This window comes from Corylus avellana, chromosome 2 (genome assembly GCF_965113065.1).
Source record: "Corylus avellana chromosome 2, dhCorAvel1.hap1.2, whole genome shotgun sequence".
NCBI classification, from domain to species: Eukaryota; Viridiplantae; Streptophyta; class Magnoliopsida; order Fagales; family Betulaceae; genus Corylus; species Corylus avellana.
Genome location: NC_142491.1, coordinates 44847032 through 44866070, shown reverse-complemented (window position 1 = coordinate 44866070; position 19039 = coordinate 44847032). Strand labels below are relative to the sequence as shown.

Sequence of the window (19039 nt, the reverse complement as noted above, 5' to 3'; positions counted from 1 at the left end):
AGTTTGCATTTCTATCTTCTTTGGGAAGCTTGTTCTTATGAGACTTATTTCAATTCAAAAAATTTCAACTTTATTCAAATATTTTTTTAACCAAACTAATAAAAATTATTAATAAAAAAAATTGAAAAATTATATACATATATATATATATATATATATGTTAGGGTGACTCAGCCACTCTTATGAACCCTAAGTGATTTTTCCCACACCGCGCATGTTATAAAGGTTGGCTGAACCACTCTCAAAATCGCCAAGCCACCTCAAAATTTGTTTTGGTTAATATTATTTTTTGTAATATAATTTTTTTATAATTATATTTATTCTTATTTAAACTACTCAAACATAATCTCAATTTTTTTTTTTTTTAATATTTACAATTTTGAGTTGACTTCAAATTGGTCATTTGAACTCTAAATTTGGTGAATTGACCCCTTAAGTAGTCAATTTTTATTTATTTATTTTTTATTTTATGAAGAGAGCATTTGGAGTTTTATTCCAATCGATTCTTGGGAGAAGTGCAATCTTATATACTAGACAATTATTAGGCCAAGTTAGATGTGGGAAATAATCATAAAAAATCATTATATATGCAAGATTTAGTGGATTTAGTGGTTTGGATTATATTTTATAAATCTAATGATATATGTATACAATAAACCAAAATTTGTACCATGAAATGAAAAGGCTATTAGTCAACCGTGTAATGAAACACAATCCAAATTTCTCTTTAAATTTCTATGATCTTTTATATATATATATATTTCTCTATCTTTTTTCGTCCTATGTTTTATTGATTATTTATTCTACTTATTGATTTCAGGATTGAGAGAGAGAGTATTTATTTAGTTTGTAGAATTCTTTGAACTCAGTTGCACAAAGTTGTCTTGGGAATTTATTCGAATATCATAGACGACCACCTTCGTGAGAAAAAGTTCTAATTTTAGAGTAACCAAATACCACAGGACTAACTACCATAACTAACTACAACGGATACTCTCCATGCATACCCACCATGAAAGGCGCAGAAGCAAACTTTGCTGTCCGTACGAAAAAGTCACACACCAGATTTTGGCCACAAACCCCATGATTGGCCAGGCTAACATGCTCTTGCAGAACCAGCAATGACTCCTAAATATTCTGCACCTCATGGCTATATTACCTTCTCACCTCCTCCTCTTGTCCCTCATCAGCCTCAAACATCCTTATTCATCATACAAAGGTCTTTCAGTTCACCCCATCCACCTCCATAACTCGCCCACCCTTCCCACAAACTTCATCAATCAATGGGAGGCTGTGCGGGCAAGCCCAAGGATTCTGGAGTCCAGCAGGAGCCACTCCCTGCTGAGGGCTCTGCCCCCGACAAGAAGGCGGCAGCGGCCGAGGGCGAGACTGTTGCTCTAGTATGCATTGCATAACATAACATTACATTCTGTCCCACTAGACCATTATCTTGGTTACTCCTGATAAGGCTTCATTGTTTCTTTCTTTTTACTGATAATTGATTGCAGGATAGCAGCAATGGAGGTGAGATACAGACTACAACGGCCGACACTGTGGTAGACCCCCCCGCTTCCGCAGGGATCAGTGATAGAGTGCACAAACCAGAAGATTCCGCGGAGGCCGGTGAAGAGCTTGCCAAGAAAACAGAGGACAAAGTTGACGCCCCCACTGTCAATGAATCAAAGGACAAAGTTGAGGCTGGTAATGAGATCCAAGAGCTGGCAAAGGAGGGGCAAGTTGAGGCCGAGGCTGACAAACCAGATGCTGCTCCAGGCTCAGAGGATAAAATTGAGGCACTTCTTGCCAATGCATGATAAAAGAATAAAGAAATATACCTGCAGCAGAGATGGATGTATCACGGTGATGATGGTTGCCTGACTTGAGCCTGGTTTTTTTGGAACTCATGTATCAACACCTGAAAGTTTACTTTTATTTATGTTACCAAATAATTTTTTGCTATATCCCTACTAAACCATTTTTCTGGTTTTTAGGAATCAAATATGTTATTCAAAAGATTAGGCAAATATATCATCCCTTTCCTCCAGATCACTTTTTTGGCACAATAGACATACAGAAGAAGTTATCTTCTGATGAGAAGAAAAAAAACACAAGAAAAAGAAAGAGAAAAATGATGAGATGAGAGTCATGAGACCAAGAATCTGAACAAGTTTCATGAATATCTTGGATGGAATCTCACATCATTCTTTCATAAACAGTACCATAAGTCGTGTTAAGTCATTGGTTATCTCAAAAGCTTAAATTGATAGAAAATGATTGATTTAATCATTTAATTAATATTCTAACAGATCGCATGTAGAATCACACATTAGTTTTTGACAATAAAATTCTATGTAGTTTTTTGTGTCAGTTGAAAGTGGATAAATAATAGTGAGGTCAATTCCCACTCACCATAACCTTCTACACATGAAGATACTTGACATGTATGGCATCAATAGTGCTATATCAGAATTCAGTATGACCCTAATTCTTTAGAATTACCCCTAGGCCCAACACTTGAGCAGATTCAATAAGATATTAGCCCTAGGCCTTCCAGATGAAGGCAGCATTCAGAGAAACATTTTGTATTTGAACATCTTATAGATTAGCCTACCATTCCAATCTAATGGACTAAAACTCATCTCACACTCTACGCACATTACCACATAACCATATAGTTATTATTGTAATTTAATTCACTTAAATATTCTCAGAATTGAATAAATGCTGCAATCTAATAGCTGAAAACAATGTGGATGGAAGGCAACAACCACCATCGCCATAATTAAGTTTGTACAGCAAGAAGATTGCAACCTCCGGCCCATGCCCTATGGGGTCCCCTACCTCTTATGGTTGAAAGTATCTTTCTATAACTTTTTGTGGATACATTTTGTAGTACCATTCCTATCTCTCTCTCTCTCTGATCTGGTGAAGATTTCAATATATTCATCATCAGCCTCACCCTCATCCCACCTAAGGCAGTAGCTAGTGCGTTTTCCATGCAAGGGATAAGGATTCGTAACATTTTATTTCTGAAAAATAAAATGACAAGATTGAGAATTGTAGGACCAGATCTAAAAATTCAATTGGTAGCCAACATAGTAAGTTGGATCAAGTTTTTCAACAATCACAGGTCAAATTCAAAATACTACGAAATAATACATGTTAGTCACTAGCTGAAGTCCAGCTCCCTAGTCCCTACCACTACCTCCAACAGATCGAAGAACAGGTGAGAATGGTCATCATCCGGTTACAGTGGTATAGGACATCCTTTATATATATATATGTGGATAGGGCAGGGTACAGGGCTCATTAGGTTGGCAAATCCCCTTGGAGTGTGGTCCTTTTGTCAATGTTCCACCATGGTCTAAAATATTTATTGTATACTAAGATAAATCACTAAATCCAGTGGTCATAATAGATCTGTTACAGGTGCCAGCTGAGTTATTCAGTTCAATCGCCATTGTAAGGTCAGCTATCATCTGTATCACCATAGGAAACCTGATAACTCACCTAAAGAGAGCCTTAAATTCCACTCTTTCCTGCATATATGTCTAAATTCAATACCATACTCTTTAGTACCCTGCTAGGTGACAATCCAAACCATAACCTGAACATGATCCAAGAGAAATAGCAAAATGAACAGAGAACTCTGATGCATTTTAAATTTTCAAATTGATGACATTGAGCAAGAAAGTACTCCTTCATTTCCAATATTTCTAATCAGGTCTGTTCAGAAACCGAGTAAATCTCTATTAAAGTACATGGAATCAGATTTTATTGGATTACTAGGCAAAACATATATGTGGAATCAGTTTTTTCTAAGGAAAAAATAAAAAAAATTACATAGGGCTTTGCTTGGTGTTTATTAAGCAGGTTTTTCTAAGGGTCCTGTATAATAAGCCCTCAGCCAATCAATCCATCCTATTGTCCACTGAAAAGGGGCCAACTTAGTGATCATCGCAAAGGTATGAAAGCTAGTGATTTTAGCATCTCAACCTTTTTCTTTTAATATGCTGCAATAGATGCACCACTGGTTATAAGCCAAGCTATTTCAAAGTACTCCAGAATTCGCAAGGGATATCTGAATGGATGGGATAGTATTCATCTCCTAATTAAAAACAAAAAGAAAAGATCGCTCATATGGTTCTGAGCCGTCTGGCAAAAGCCACCCACCAGAATTCTATGTATAAAAATAGCACGACAAGAAGTAGGGACAAATATTCTGCACAAAACATTACCCTATAACTTGATTAATGACAGTAATAAATAGCATTTACACCCGTAGATGAAATTTTCAACTTCCAAACATTTAGATGACATTATGGAGAACACAAGAACAAAGAGAGAGAAGAATTAAACCCCTCCATAATCATTGTCATGTATAGGTAGGCTTAGCTGACGTAGGAGTAGCCTCGTCGGTAGTTCCCTCTTCACCCTTTGCCTCATCCTTCACAGCCAACATGACAAGAACCACCAATAATGGATAAGCAACTGTAGTGAGGCACCAATTCACAATCAATTGGGACATGAATGATACATTGTGTGTATCAACTTGCCAAGCAACCGCTGCTCCAGCACTCTGCACTCCCTTATAAAACCCAGTATACCTGCAATACAAGAACAAAAATAAAATTAGCTTCATAGACGATGCTCAATAATAATAACATGCCATAGATACATGACTCATCATATCCATTACCTGCTAAGGATTTCAGAATCATTCGCCAAGGCTCCAATCACCCAGTAAACCATGCTTTGGAACATGGCATCCAGCAATCCATAACTAAAATACAAGACGAATGGCCCTGCATAATCAGCACCCGAGTCCTTAAAATCCAACAAGTTCTCCAGCGTGTGACTGCGCGAGTACCGGAGCTGGTTGGCAAAACCACCAGCCCAAATAGCAGTCCCAAGGACCCCAACCACAGAAATCCCAACAAACCCCCTCATCCTCCTGCTCTGAAAACTGAAGTCCATTATGTACCCAATCCCAACCGAGCCCAACATCTGCGCTCCCCAGTAGAACACGTTGTTCAACCCTCTAGTCCTCAAATTGAACAACGCCCCATTAACGTTATTGAACTGGTATGTGTAGAAAAAGTTGCTGGACCAAGCGGCAGGCACTATGAGCAGCATCTTCCAGTTCAGAAACAACTTGAAAATCTCAATCGACTCTGTCCTAACGTTGGAGTATTTGATGTTACTACACCGAGTCCCATCATTACGAATCACCTTACTGGGTGGCAAAATCGCCAAAGAAAGAGCCGCCCCGACCGCCATGAAGGCCATGAAACCGATATAGGTGCCATCGTTGACCGAAGCGGCTTCGCCGCGATGATAGTTGAGAATGAAAGGAATAAGGCCGCCAATGACGCCACCCATGTTGAATACACTCCAGAAGAGCGAGATATACGTCCCTTTACGGTGTGTTGGAGGGTAAGAGGTCATGATAGCGCCCTGTGCGGCCCAGAGGAGGCCCGCGCCGACGCCCAACAGCGCACCGGCGACAATGGCGAAGTCCTGGTGCTTGTGGTGATTGTAGTAGAGGAAAGAGCCGGCGTAGAGGACGTAGGTGGAGCAGGCGGAGACAAGGGTGAGCCGCGGGCCCAGGATGTTGTAAATACCTCCGCCGAGAACGCCGAAGACCGCGAAGGTGGCGTAGAGCGCGGTGTTGGCGTTGTTGGCGACCGAGTGGTCGACCTGGCCGCCACCGCCCATGCCGGCGAGCGCGTTGAACATGCCGGGACAACAGAAGCATACGAGGCCTATGAGGGACACCTGGACGAAGGGCGAGTTGTACCTGAACGTGGATTTGGTGGGGATGGCGGCCATTTCTTCATCTCCCTCCAAACCCATCAAAGATTGCTTAAAATGGCGGAGGCTTCGAAACTGGTAAGACACAGAGAATTGGGGATCAGAGAGAGAGAGGGGTCTCTGACTCTGGGTGTTTGAGGGAAACGAGAATTGAAGCTCTGAATGTATAGGGGAGGCGTTTGGAGTCAAGTCGTGGATAGGTAACAACTGTTTGATTTACTAAGATTAGCAAAGGAAAATGTTTTTTTACGATAATATAAAAGAGAGAGACAACCAAACGGGGAACAGATAGACAGTTGGTTACAACTTAGTTGCCATGGTTTGTGATTCCTTTGTACTTTGTTTATTATACCTTAAAATAGGAAGATGATTCTCTCCATTTCCCCTATAATTTAGATATGGGCAGCAATATTTACCCGTATATATGCAATACGGGTGGATAACACGCCGGGCCTCTCACTAGTGGCAGGTGTTTGGGTAGCTCGAATAGTTGGAGTAGGTACGGGTTTTACTTATTCTCTTTCATTAACTACTTGTATTGTATGTAATAAAGACAATTATTAACCGATAAAATTATTAAGAGAAATTGACAAGCTAGATTCTTTGTTAATTATAAATGTCACGTTAAGTTATAAATAATTTTATAATATAAATTATATAAACTCTAACCCTGCTTAGAAGTTAAACTATCTTATTAGTTTTCAAAAGATAGCTCAATCAATTAAAAATTATATCTCATTAAGCATAAATCTTTCATTCTAACTAGGTGACATATTTGTGTTGGCGCAATCTTACGCTAGAGAGGAAATATATTATTTGGCCTTTTGCCTAAGTAGCACAATCTTCTTTTCAAGTGATGCCTAGCTAGCTGGTTTGCCGTGTAAAAAGTCTGAATCTCAGTGCATAAACAAACAAAGCCATCCAATGGATCTTTAGGCAAGATTTTTCATGTGGATAGGGACCTGCTATGGCCCACCAATTGGACTAATTAACAATTTGTGTGGGTCTGGTCCAAGATTCTGTTTCACCTTTATCTTTTTGGTTGTATTTGTTTCAAAGTGACGGCCGGCCAGACGGTCGCAAAATATAGCGTCACGTGAATTTTTATTTATTCTCATTCTGAAACAATATATATAAAAAAAATAAAAAAATAAAAAAATAAAAACGAAGGAAGAACAATAAGTAACACACAATCCAACTAAAAAACGACGTAGTTTAGCAAGACAGAAGTACAGCACCATGTATAGCGGACACTCCGAAGCAAAGAGTATAATCCAGGCAGCAAGCCATTCATTCATGAGCTATCCGGTCTCTGGTTGTCAGTTGTCTGTATATTTTTTTTAAATGCGGAGGCGACCATCACAGTGGTTATTCTACTTTAAGTATGATTAACTTACCTGTTAGAAATTAATGACAAAAACGGTAGAAATTGCAAATAATCCATTGTTCGACTCAGCTTAATCAGAACATTAATAAATAAAATTTTGAATAATTTACACTAATCAGACATAAAAATTCTCATTCATATAGAATAGACTTGATGAATGTTTTGGCATTGCTTCTGTGTTAAAAGAATCTCAATGGTCATTTGAAAGCTCCGTCTCACATAATACCAAATTAATTTTCTATCAATATGATAATGAAATGCCAAGCGCGGCAGCAACTTACAATCTCCTAATGACTACGTACAAAACTATTTGGCAATTTAAAGATAAGCAAGTGTTGACAACCGCAAGAGAACATTGCTAAAATTTTTTTTAAAAAAAAAAAGAAAAAAGAAAAGAAAAGAAATGGTCCTAAGAGGAATAATTTGGAGCATGATCTTATCATTACCACTCTCGCATGCAGCAAAGTCTACTAGTTAGACTTGGTCCACGTTGTGCACGCGCGAAGAGTAATAGTTACGACCTCGAAATTGGTACAAGTTTCATACAAACATAATTAAAATGAGTTGAATTAAAATTGATTTATATAATTTTATATATAATCTAAATAGTTTTATGACTGCTTCTCACAACTCTAAGCTTCGCATGCCGCAAATCTTATTAGTTAGACTTGGACACGTTGTGTATGCGAAGATTAATAGTTACGCCCTTGAAATTTGTATGAATTTAACATAAAATTAATTAAATGAATCGGATTAAAATTGATTTATATAATTTTATACTTTTACCTCGACATGATTCAAATCCGCCACACGACATTTAGAATTAACAATTTTTAACACAATCTACAAACGTGACACAAACTCAATAAACGTTTTATCTATGCATAATTATAATGGCACCTATTGGGACACCGGTCAATAGGAGCTTAAACGGCCCGCAATATAAGAGATTCGTTAATTCTCCTTCAAGACAGATATAGTCATAACTTGATCCTAGATTCCCAACTTTTTTGTTGGGACATTAGTAAAAAGTAGGCCTAAATGGGCCCATAACATGAAAGATTTGTAGACTCTCTTTCAATACGGATAGCTCTACTAAGAGCACAATACATTAAGGAGAAAGAATGTTAGGTCTTCTTTCTTAATTCAAGGTGGATATTATTTTTGAAAAATACGGTGAGAGAAATAAGGAATCGATGGGGCTAAATATTTTTTTATTTTATTTTTTAAAATAATATCCACTTAAAACCACATAATACTATAATATAAAACCAGTGAAAAAAAAAATTAATGGACAGGAGTCTTGTCCCTTAGCATCATCATGTAGACTCCAAAGTCCAAACCATGCCCTCCTTTTACCTTCACCCAAGTCGCTAGAAAAAAGCCCATTACCGCTAAAGCCTTATTCGTTTTTCATATCTTTTTTTTTTTTTTTTTGACATGTCCACACAAGGGAAGGAGGAGGAGGATTCGAACTAGTGACCTCCGCTTCATAGGCGGGGTTCACAGCCGATTGAGCTACCCCTTTGGGACGTTTTTCATATCCTATTATTTTCCTACAAGTAGTAACCTCTGTTGGATTAGAGTCCTCTAATTAAATGTTATTTTTCTAATTTTTAAATTAATTTATATATATATATATATATATATATTTTAAATTCATCGTTACATGGATCTTATAAATTTAATAATAAATTTTTAAATATATATAAAAAAAAATTGTAAAAAATTAAAATTACCAAAAAATGGAAGAGCAGTTAACGTGACCAAAAAAAACTCCTAAGCCACTCGTGCCCCTTCCTATCCAACCACCACCTCCGCTACAAGTTTTCCCTCTTCATCTTCCCAACGGTCTGGGGGGCAAAAGCGCAGAGAGAGAGAGAGAGAGATGAATTCTTGCGCATTCTTTGTTAATTCCACCGCCAACACCATATCTGTTTTCCCAATTATCATTATCAAACCCCGTAGATTCAAAAACCAATGTTTCCTCAAACAATCCTCACTCTCAGCAAACCTTTCTATTACCAACAAAATGTCCTCGGTTCACTACGACAGCCTCAGAGTTCTCGAATGGGACAGTCTCTGTGACGCCGTGGCATCCTTTGCCGGCACTTCTTTGGGCCGCGAAGCCACGAAAGTATCTCTTTGATCCTCTGCTTAGCTTTCGTTCTCAATGTTCATTCAATATTGCTTTATTTGACAGCTTTTCTTTGTGCTGTTTTCTGTGTTAGGCCCAGTTGTGGTCTCTGAATCAGACATACGAAGAGAGCCTGAGGCTTCTGGAGGAGACCAACGCGGCCGTGGAAATGTGCAAGCACGGTGGTTGCAGCTTGGACTTCGGCACCATCGATGCAGTTCTTGTTAGTGCACTGTTTCTTGTTTAGTTCTATCTTTTCTTATAATTCAATATATATGATTGTTGTTCTCGAAGGCGCTGGAAACCCACGGATTTCATTGCGGCATTCAGTCATATATGTAGTTTCAGGCTTTAATCACCATGTGCACGGTCTTATTTGCTCTTATCTAGAATTGGGTTCATTGTAATTTGTTGTGAAACTGCCACATGGTTTTCGATGTTGCTTATCTTCTAGGAATTGACTCTTCAACATTTGTACATGGAAGATTCATTGTCTTGCTCTTAAAAAACTTATTTGAATGTTTGCACTTTGAAATTATTCATGGCCTTGCACTGTAAGTGTTTGTTATGTTGTCCTTGAAGGTGAAATCTGCTATCCAACAAGTCCAGAGAAGTTTGGCGGTCAATGGGAATGAGGCAATGGCTGTTGCAGCTCTGCTACAGCTTGCCGAGACTTTGCAGCTTAATCTAAAAGCTGCAATTAAGGAAGATGCAGATTGGTACGGACGTTTCATGCCTCTCACAGAAGAGGTAAATAAAGCATTAAGATTGAATCTGAGAACCTACTGCTCCATATTTTTTGAATTCTTGCATGCCCTTACTTCTTCTGGACGTTGCATGCAGATAATGGGATTGGTCATAAATCGATCAATAGTTAAGTTGATACAGCAAGTTATAGATGAAGATGGCTCTGTTAAAGACTCTGCGGTTTGTTCACTGTTACCTCACAGAATTTTCATCATTGTGGTTATGCATATTGTGACACCTAGGACTTTATTGATTTACTCTAGTTGAGATGGTTTCTGTGATATGTAGATTTTTTTTAGACGACGGTTGTTTTTGTTGAGAAAAGTTTTTAACTTATAAGATCTGCTTGTCTACTGGCAATATAATTTTTGGTTGGTTTTGTTTGTCATTTGTCATGTTGAAATGTTTGTCAGGTTCATAAGTCAGATTATTTGCATATTCTCTAATCTTACTATTTTCTTTCTCAAATTTTTGTTCACTTTTTTAGAGTTCAACCCTGAGACGATCACGTGATCAAGTGCGGGTGCTCGAGAGAAAGGTAAAATCCAGTTTTTTATTCTATTTTCAAGCATTGTTGTTGGTTGGATAGATAGAAACTTTGAGCTGTTGCCAGCTTTTTTTTTTTTTTTTTTTTTTTTGGGGGCAGTTTAAGTAGGCATATAAAGTTTGCACAGATTTAGTATACTTCTGGGCAAGAGCTTAAAATCACTATTGTTCTATGTTATTATCAATAATTTCATCTTAAAATATGTTATTGCCTTCTCTTTTCAGATATATGATTTAATGGACAGCCTAATTAGGAATGAAAAGAATGAAACACCATTTATGGTAAGAAGCATGCAATAAAAATTTATTTATTTTGTGTTTTCATGATTTTTCTCCCTGATAATTATACCATTACTGGTTCAGGAAGTGAGTAACATTGATGGCAGGTGGTGTATAAAATCAGGGGCTGATCAACTGACAAGTTTTAAGGGTCTACTGTTATCCAGGTCCATAAAATTTTGTTGTATAACTCTCAACAATCATTGCTCATGCAAACACTCTCTGATTATCTGAACTAGTGATAATCTATTTGCATTATATTTCTTTCCTGAGGGGTATATACTGTTGTAGTGGTTCAGGCTTAGGAAGCATTATAGAGCCACTCTCTGCCGTTCCTTTAAATGATGAGTTGCAGCAAGCAAGGGCATCTGTGGCAAAGGCTGAGGCAGATGTGCTTTCAATGTTAACAGAAAAGGTATCTGTATCACGTGATGAAATTTCTTTCCATTGGCTGTACAATAATTTCACTCCTTATCTTTTCATGTTGCTGTTTTCTCTGCACAGATGCAAATGGATCTTGATGACATTGAAAAGTTATTGAACTGTATAATCCGACTGGATGTGGTAGGCGTCTGTCACCATTTTTCTTGCCCTCTCCCTCTCTTGCTTTCTCTCTCTGTCCTCTCTGTATCTAAGACGAGACCAGCTCCACTGCTTTATCCAGCACTTGCTTTTTGAATGACATTTGTAACATAAATAACATTACTAGTCCAGCCAATTATAAAAGTTTGAGCTGGGGTCTTATTAAGTCAAGTGTGGATTCCTTTAGTGCTTCTAAAGGAATTCTTACAAATAACTCTGCTAAAACATTCTAAATATAATGTATTACTTACATACATAGATTGGAAAAGGAAAGTAATAAAACTGGGTGGAGGTGAGAAGCTGAGAACATTACCTTTCTTTACCTTATGAGGATAGTGCCTCAAAGATAGAGGTTTACACACGAGCTATGTGCCATGACCCTTCAAGATCACATATCTAAGCCATCCCGCAATCCATTTAATATGCCCATCCAAACATTTGATAATATTGTTGGTTTGAGTTTTGATTTCATGATGCCCTTGCAGATATTTCATCAACTGAATGTTCTAGTTAGTTATTCCTTAGTTGCTTAATTTGTGGTTCTTAACATGTAGGTCAATGCTCGAGCAACTTACAGTCTTTCATTTGGAGGTGCATGTCCTGATTTATTTCTACTGGAAGGCAAAGGCGCTTCTACTTCTGTCATGTACCTATCAGGAGACAAAATTTCAAAGACATCATACCCCATTAAGAGGGAATGGACATTGTATATGCCAAAAGCTTATAACCCTTTATTGCTTCAGCAGCATAGGCAAAATTTGCAGAAGGCCAGGAAGGATGTCAGTAATGCTACTGCAGTAAGTTATGCAGGACCCAAAAGCTTTTGTCAACTCTTTTCTTCTTTTTTCCCTGTGTTTTTTTCTTTTGTGTGGGGGGAGGGGGGGGGGGGGGGGGGGGGTGGGGGGGTGCGTTTAGTTGGTTCCTGAATTAGTATGTTAGATACTGCAAGTTGAGGTTAGGATTTTCTCTTTTTTTACATGCTGTGTTGTTTACTTAGTTGAAGAAAAATCCTTTCAGGTGGTTGTAACTAGTCATTATGCCCTTAAGTTCTCACTAATGCCACGTGTTGATGTTTCATTATTATTACTTTGTTTTCTTTCCCTTAGGAAATCAGGAGAAAACAGCAAGGCGAGATTATGGCACAAAAAGGAGAAACAGATATAGATCTTTCATCCTTAGAAATGCAGGTAACCTTTTAATAATATGGTTTGGAAATCATATAACCAGTTGCCTATAATTATAATTAAATCATTTGTTTCAAGGAAAATGTACTTCTGGTTGCCAGGTTGCTGCACTTCAACAAGCTCATCCAGTTCCAGTAGACTTTTTTATAGACCATAAAACTCGAGTTTTGGTTATAACTGGCCCTAATACTGGGGGCAAAACCATTTGCTTAAAGACTGTCGGATTGGCAGCTATGATGGCTAAATCAGGTTTGTGTGACGTTTCTTTCCTTTTTTTTTTTTGTAGTTCTTATTAAATGGCCCTGTAATTTTAATTACAGGTCTCACTAATCACAATCATGTAGAGATTATACCATGTTACTTGTATATTTTGCCTTTATCTTGATACTTGGACATATATGACAAGCTTAATATATTTATAGGAAATACAAAAAACTTGCCAGACAGCAAGTTGCAGACTTTTTATGAATTAAAATATGAAACCCAAAATGCAATTATCTGTCAACTTTTCTACTAGCACCCCCAAATAACCAACTTCTGCCAACATATACCAAGTTTGCCCTTGACTTCTGACTAGTTTTTCTCCCTATGTTGATGACTAGAAACTTTGTGCAATCGTAAGTCCAGCCATGTGATTCATACTCCCAATAAGTTTAGTTATAGTGGAGCTGAAGATTTGCAATAAATGTTCCACTAAGTGCTATTTTTTTTTTTTTCCTTTTATCATTTTAAGATCTTTATTCTACAACACACTATCATAATCATTTCTTTAGTGCTGCAGGTCTTCATGTTTTAGCTTCTGAATCTGTAAAAATCCCTTGGTTTGATGCTGTGTTTGCTGACATTGGGGATGAACAGTCCTTATCCCAGTCTTTGTCCACCTTCTCTGGCCACTTGAAACGAATAAGTGTAAGGATAATATATTTCCCAGATAATTTCTCATCTCATTGAATTAAAGTTCTGTTTTGATAAAAATTATCAGGTAGAGCGTCATAAACCGCTTACAGCTAGAGCATTATAAATGCTGCACTTTCAATGCAAGTCAGCAGATTACATCCCCCTTTCACCATTATTGACTTTTCAATCTGATTCCATATGTGTGTGTGTGTTCATATAATTTTGAAGTTATCATCTTGTGTGTGTACATATAATTTTGAAGTTATCATCTTGTGTGTGTACATTCTAATCAATTGCCATGAACTCATTGGCTAAATATGTTTTACCTTTACGGCATGCTATTATGCATGTATCCTTCTTGCTGACTTGAAACTCTTCTTGCTCCGATGGGAAATGATGGGAAATAATACACGGGGAATCTAGCTTATTGGTTTTCATATATGTAAATGCTTGTATGTTATCTCAATTACAGTGTTCCTTACTTCATTCCCTTACAGTTGTATAACCGGTATCTAAGTTGAAAGGTTTTGTGTGCATTATTGTCAATTCCATGTGTTTTACTAGACATGCAGCCCAGTATCTCGTTAAGAGTTGTTTTTGTAAGCGATACTTGATACTGGAAATTTGTGTAGGTCAGACATGCATGTAATTGGGATGGTAGAAGCCTCTGCTATTCTTGAAGATTATTATATTTTTCTTCCTATTCAGTGCTCGTTGCATTAATCAGTATGTCAGTGCCAGTAACCATAATTTTTATTCTTCGAAGTTTGTTATATAAATGGATATATAAATCCCTATAACCAATGAGGGTTTTAGATAATGAATTCATTTGGGTACAATCGCCATTTAATTAGAACAGCAGTTTAAATAAAGAGACTCTTGATTGTTTACTAGGTTCGAATTAAATACTTTCTTGTGTGGTGGATGATTTTTATTTTTATATTATACATTATTTAATTTTTCATATGAAAAGTTTACATTCAATTTCTTTGTAACATCTTGCAGGAAATTCAATCACACTCAACAATTCAGTCATTGGTGCTACTAGATGAAGTAAGTTTTAAATGGGCTTGATTGCAGTATGGAAACTCAATTACTAATTATGAGGAAAACAAAAAAGAAAGAATAACAAACTTATTTTTACGATGACTGTATATGGATTATATTCCTTTTGTATTTGTTAGGTTGGTGCAGGAACAAATCCCCTTGAAGGAGCAGCTCTGGCGATGTCATTACTGGAATCTTTTGCTGAAAGTGGTGCTTTGTTGACAATAGCTACAACACATCATGGCGAACTCAAAACCCTGAAATACAGGTATTTAGTTTACATATAAAGATGAGGCTGATGTGTTGATAATGTCATGTTTCAGTTGCTTAAGTTGTGTGGTTTAAGAAAGGAATTTAGTCTTTATGAAGTTAATTGAAGCTAAGTTATGGCTCACTGTCATGCTTGGTAATTGGTATGGGCCAAAAAGACTATTTGTTGCCAGCCCTAAATTCTTGGGATCATGTTCTTGAGATTGTTTCTTAACAGTAATGACGCCTTCGAAAATGCATGCATGGAGTTCGATGAAGTCAACTTGAAACCAACTTTCAAGATTCTCTGGGGAATACCAGGTTTTCACTATCACTTTTGGACCTCGTTCATTTATGCTGCTACTTTTTAGTTTTCTTTTTCCTATTTTTATCTGATTTCCTTTTGAGTGTTAAAAAGATACCCACAAAAAAAAAGGATGGGAAGACTGCAATTTTGAACGATTATTCTATCCCCAAACAATTGCAAAGTTTTAATGACTCAATATGTTGGCTATTTCAACGAAGTGACCCAACTGATACAGTGCCAATTTTTACCAAAACATCCCAATGTTAGTGACACACAGTGATTGTGTTTCTATTTCTGTTCCACATAGCATGGTGATCCAAATCACAAATCATATCTGATCTGTATCAGCAGGTTAAATTAAAATCATGTTTCTGTCTCAATAGTTTGTTAAAGTTTTAAATGCATGGGATTTGGACCATTTGGTTTCTAAAATGTAGTTGCATTGACGGGCAACTGCTACTAGAAGCATGATAATACAGTGCAGCATTAGGTATGGGAAAATACGAACTGAAATCCCTAGAAATACATGATTACTCAATCTTCTCACTAGGAAACCAGGGGTTGTTAGGTATATTCTTTAATCGTATCTTATTATGATAGCTATAACTCAAGGAGTGAGATTTTACTGCAGGGCGTTCAAATGCAATCAATATTGCTGAAAGGTTAGGACTGCCCAGTATAATTGTAGATAATGCTCGGGAAATATATGGTGCAGCTAGTGCAGAGATAAATGAGGTAATGCAAATTAGCTCATACATGTTTTTCTTATGTATTTGAGAAATGCCATATGTCCATAGAGGTTTATTTCTTTATTTCTTGAACTGGAGAAATATCTTATTTTTTTCATTGTATATATACCTTAAGAAAGCTTCTTGTAAGGACTTATGGTGCCCATCTCAGCTAAAGTAATCCCCATCTGTTCTAATGCTGTTTCAGTTAAAATTTCTATCTATACTTCATCATTTCAAAAGTAGACTTTTGCTATTTTGAGCTACACGATTTAATGTGTTATATAGAAATGCTGTAATTAACTTATATTAAGTATAGTTTTGGAATTGCATTTGCAGATATTAGATAATTATATCTTATTCTTTCAATTGAATTACTAAGATGTCACCTATATTTCTTAGAATTTATTGTTATATTCTAATGCAGGTCATAACTGATATGGAAAGGTTAAAGCAAGATTTCAAGGAGAAATTAGAGGAAGCACAACATCATCTGATGTGAGAATTTCTTGCTAAAAAAATAACTTCTAATGTACTGTAGTTTCACACTATTGCATATGGAAGTGTGTTAAGCATTCCCTATTATTAATATAATGCAACATAAGAAGAAACACCCCCCTTCCCCCCTCTTTTTCTCTGGTAAAACCTAAACTAATTCTTTTCTATGTAATGGGTAATTTTGACTGTCGATGCATATATAAACTGGGTGTCCCAAATATCAAATATTTGGGTTTCTAGAAATCCAAAACAGGTGCCAAGAAACAATTAGTGATGGGCAAAACTGTTTTGGCATTGCATGTAGATAATCCATTGATAAATTGCATTGTGATAAATAAGAAGAATACAAGAACAAGCCACTGAGAATAATAATCTCCATATGGCATTCAATCATCCAAATCAATGTAATTTTAGCTATGTTAAACTTGCTTGGTAATGATTGATGCTTATCATTAATATGGCTAGCCTTGTTTTGAGAGTAGCAGAAAAATCTGTGCTCTGATGGATGGTCTATCTGGTATTTCTTTGTGTATGTGACTAAAGGCTCTCAAAAGATCTCTATGAAAACCTGTTGCTCGCTAGAAGGAAGATAATGGAACATGGCGCTGAACAAAGATTGAGGAAGACGCAAGAAGTATCTGAGGCTGCAGCAGTGGCACGTTCTATTCTTCATAAGAAAGTGCGACAGCTTCGTGCATCTGCAATTCAATCTTCACAGGCAACTCCATCTAATAAAATCCGGCATACATTGGCAATTAATGGCCAGCATGATACAACAGAATACAATGAACCTCCTATGGCTTATAAGAGCACATCCTTTGTTGAAGACATCAAGCAATCACAGTCAGGTATTCATTTAGAGTTGATGAGATCTTCTGCCAAGTCCACCCTGCCTGTAGTTGAATAACATTTGCTAAGCTCAATTTTCTTACAATCCATGAATTATGCTACTTTAATCTTGTATCTTTTAAGGTCATTGAACTTTTCTTGAGTAGATTTTCTTTAACCTATATATGTTGCAGAGAAGTCTCAGGTTCCCAAGGTTGGTGATATGGTGCATGTTTCTTCTCTTGGGAGGAGGGCGACAGTTTTAAGAGTGGAGCCATCTAAAGATGAAATAGTAGTTCAAACTGGTAACATGAAGTTGAAGTTAAAGCTGACTGAGATTCAGACGTGACTAACAATGATTCATGCATGTCCTTGTGAATAAGTAAGCATTTTTTTACTAGTGCAAGTCGCTTACATTTTCTGCTGTCTCCATTCCCTGTCTAAATTAGCAATCTCAAAGGACATTGCCAGGGCAAGTGTTGGTTATTTCAATTTAAATTAGTCAACAATAAATAAGTAGGTAGTTAATCTAATACATTCGCAAGGAAAGGATGAAAAGACCCTGATTATTAATTAATTAACTACAATACAATTGGAAATAACAAAAAAAAAAAAAAATCATTATATCAAGATTTAGGAATTCATCTATGTATACATACAGACATGCTCCAAAGACATTATGGACCTTTAAGTTTGATTCTCCAGTACCCCATTTTACACCAGCTTTAGCTCCCATTATCTGATCTCAGTACTTGGGTGTTATACAGGCATCAAAATGTAGTATTTCTACGACTGATAATATATCATTCTCCCTCCCTCCCTCTCTCTCTCTCTCTCATGTGTTACATATGCAGGAATCTTCTAACTTGTATGTCATGACTTTTACGAAAGTGAGATCATGTTGAACACTGTTTTCATCACGTGCACTCAAGGTGAGGAATCACTGAAGAAGTGTTAGACTGAGGGCCAGAAAACAAAGAACCCGTATGCTAGTGGAGACTAGACGATGGTTTAGTATTGAACTCTGACTTCTTGGAGAGACTACAGAAAAGGTGCAATATGTGCTTTTGTTTAACTTAACATTTATTTGAATAATAGACAATCAAAACAACATCTACCAGAATGAAGAAATGCTATCCCTTTATCTTATTTGTCTGTCTTCAGATGATCGATGATTATATCTTGTTTTCAAATGCGAATATGATCTCATGAAAATCTTTATCAACAGGAAACTGTATATTAGCTGGTGCAGATAACTTTGACTTCCTGTCAAATGGATGGAAGCTATAAAACTATGTTTGTTGAGCATCTCATAGGCCACATTTTGTGTCTTCGACCAGAGATCCTGAAATTGGCTTTGGGATGGTAAGGCCGTTTTGTTGGATAGATTTATGAAGAAAAGAGGGAAAGGAAGGCTAATAGCTGTCATTCACCATGATTGAGGGTGCCTTCCTATTATATATTTGGGATGGTGTATATTTTTGTATATAAAAGCTAACTTAATTTTTTTGTGCAAGTTCTTTAGACTTTTTCACATCTTGCGTGGGGAACCAAAAGTTTTGATCGCGCACTTGGGAGTGAGTGGGTAGCTGAAGGCCCAAAAGTTCTGGTAGTTTGTACACAATGGGTGCAATGTGATGTGAGGTAGCTAGTGGAGGCTGCCATTATACATTTTTATTTTGACTTCGCATCTTAAACATCGATATCCTTGAGACTTTTTCACATCTTTCGTTTCACTTCCCCAGATGCCGTGACAAAAAATAAAAATAAAAAATAAGAAAAATTTGAGAAAAGTTTCATCTGGGGAAG

At 36.9% G+C, this 19039-nt stretch overlaps 3 protein-coding genes across 3 annotated transcripts; 2 read left to right on the top strand and 1 right to left on the bottom strand.

Annotated features, from left to right (window-relative positions):
- The first annotated feature begins 889 nt into the window (after positions 1–889).
- Positions 890–4412, top strand: LOC132165227 (uncharacterized). The gene is made up of 2 exons (XM_059575713.2): positions 890–1400; positions 1509–4412. The coding sequence occupies exons 1-2, from the start codon at positions 1284–1286 to the stop codon at positions 1812–1814; spliced, it is 423 nt and encodes a 140-aa protein (XP_059431696.1). The 5' UTR covers positions 890–1283; the 3' UTR covers positions 1815–4412.
- On the bottom strand, positions 4079–6048 carry LOC132165216 (UNC93-like protein 1). The gene is made up of 2 exons (XM_059575706.2): positions 4700–6048; positions 4079–4607 (listed from the first exon to the last, which is right to left on the bottom strand). Exons 1-2 carry the CDS (start codon positions 5854–5856, stop codon positions 4376–4378), a joined length of 1389 nt encoding a protein of 462 aa, XP_059431689.1. The 5' UTR covers positions 5857–6048; the 3' UTR covers positions 4079–4375.
- Positions 6049–9016: 2968 nt separating this feature from the next.
- Positions 9017–18952, top strand: LOC132167853 (DNA mismatch repair protein MutS, type 2). The gene is made up of 22 exons (XM_059578888.2): positions 9017–9338; positions 9433–9561; positions 9921–10088; positions 10182–10265; positions 10573–10623; positions 10857–10913; positions 10995–11077; positions 11202–11325; positions 11415–11474; positions 12047–12289; positions 12599–12679; positions 12778–12925; positions 13458–13585; positions 14579–14626; positions 14758–14888; positions 15108–15190; positions 15808–15911; positions 16332–16402; positions 16946–17250; positions 17425–17612; positions 18085–18282; positions 18459–18952. Exons 1-20 carry the CDS (start codon positions 9090–9092, stop codon positions 17577–17579), a joined length of 2502 nt encoding a protein of 833 aa, XP_059434871.2. The 5' UTR covers positions 9017–9089; the 3' UTR covers positions 17580–17612; positions 18085–18282; positions 18459–18952.
- The last annotated feature ends 87 nt before the right edge of the window (positions 18953–19039 follow it).

Excerpts from the sequence above, each read along its gene's own strand:
- LOC132165216 (XM_059575706.2), bottom strand. The coding sequence starts at position 5,856 with ATGGGTTTGGAGGGAGATGAAGAAATGGCCGCCATCCCCACCAAATCC. Across the intron at positions 4,608-4,699 it reads GATTCTGAAATCCTTAGCAG|GTATACTGGGTTTTATAAGG; the intron begins GTAATGGATATG and ends CTTGTATTGCAG.
- LOC132165227 (XM_059575713.2), top strand. The coding sequence starts at position 1,284 with ATGGGAGGCTGTGCGGGCAAGCCCAAGGATTCTGGAGTCCAGCAGGAG. Across the intron at positions 1,401-1,508 it reads AGGGCGAGACTGTTGCTCTA|GATAGCAGCAATGGAGGTGA; the intron begins GTATGCATTGCA and ends AATTGATTGCAG.
- LOC132167853 (XM_059578888.2), top strand. The coding sequence starts at position 9,090 with ATGAATTCTTGCGCATTCTTTGTTAATTCCACCGCCAACACCATATCT. Across the intron at positions 9,562-9,920 it reads GCACCATCGATGCAGTTCTT|GTGAAATCTGCTATCCAACA; the intron begins GTTAGTGCACTG and ends TTGTCCTTGAAG. Across the intron at positions 16,403-16,945 it reads GAAGCACAACATCATCTGAT|GCTCTCAAAAGATCTCTATG; the intron begins GTGAGAATTTCT and ends ATGTGACTAAAG.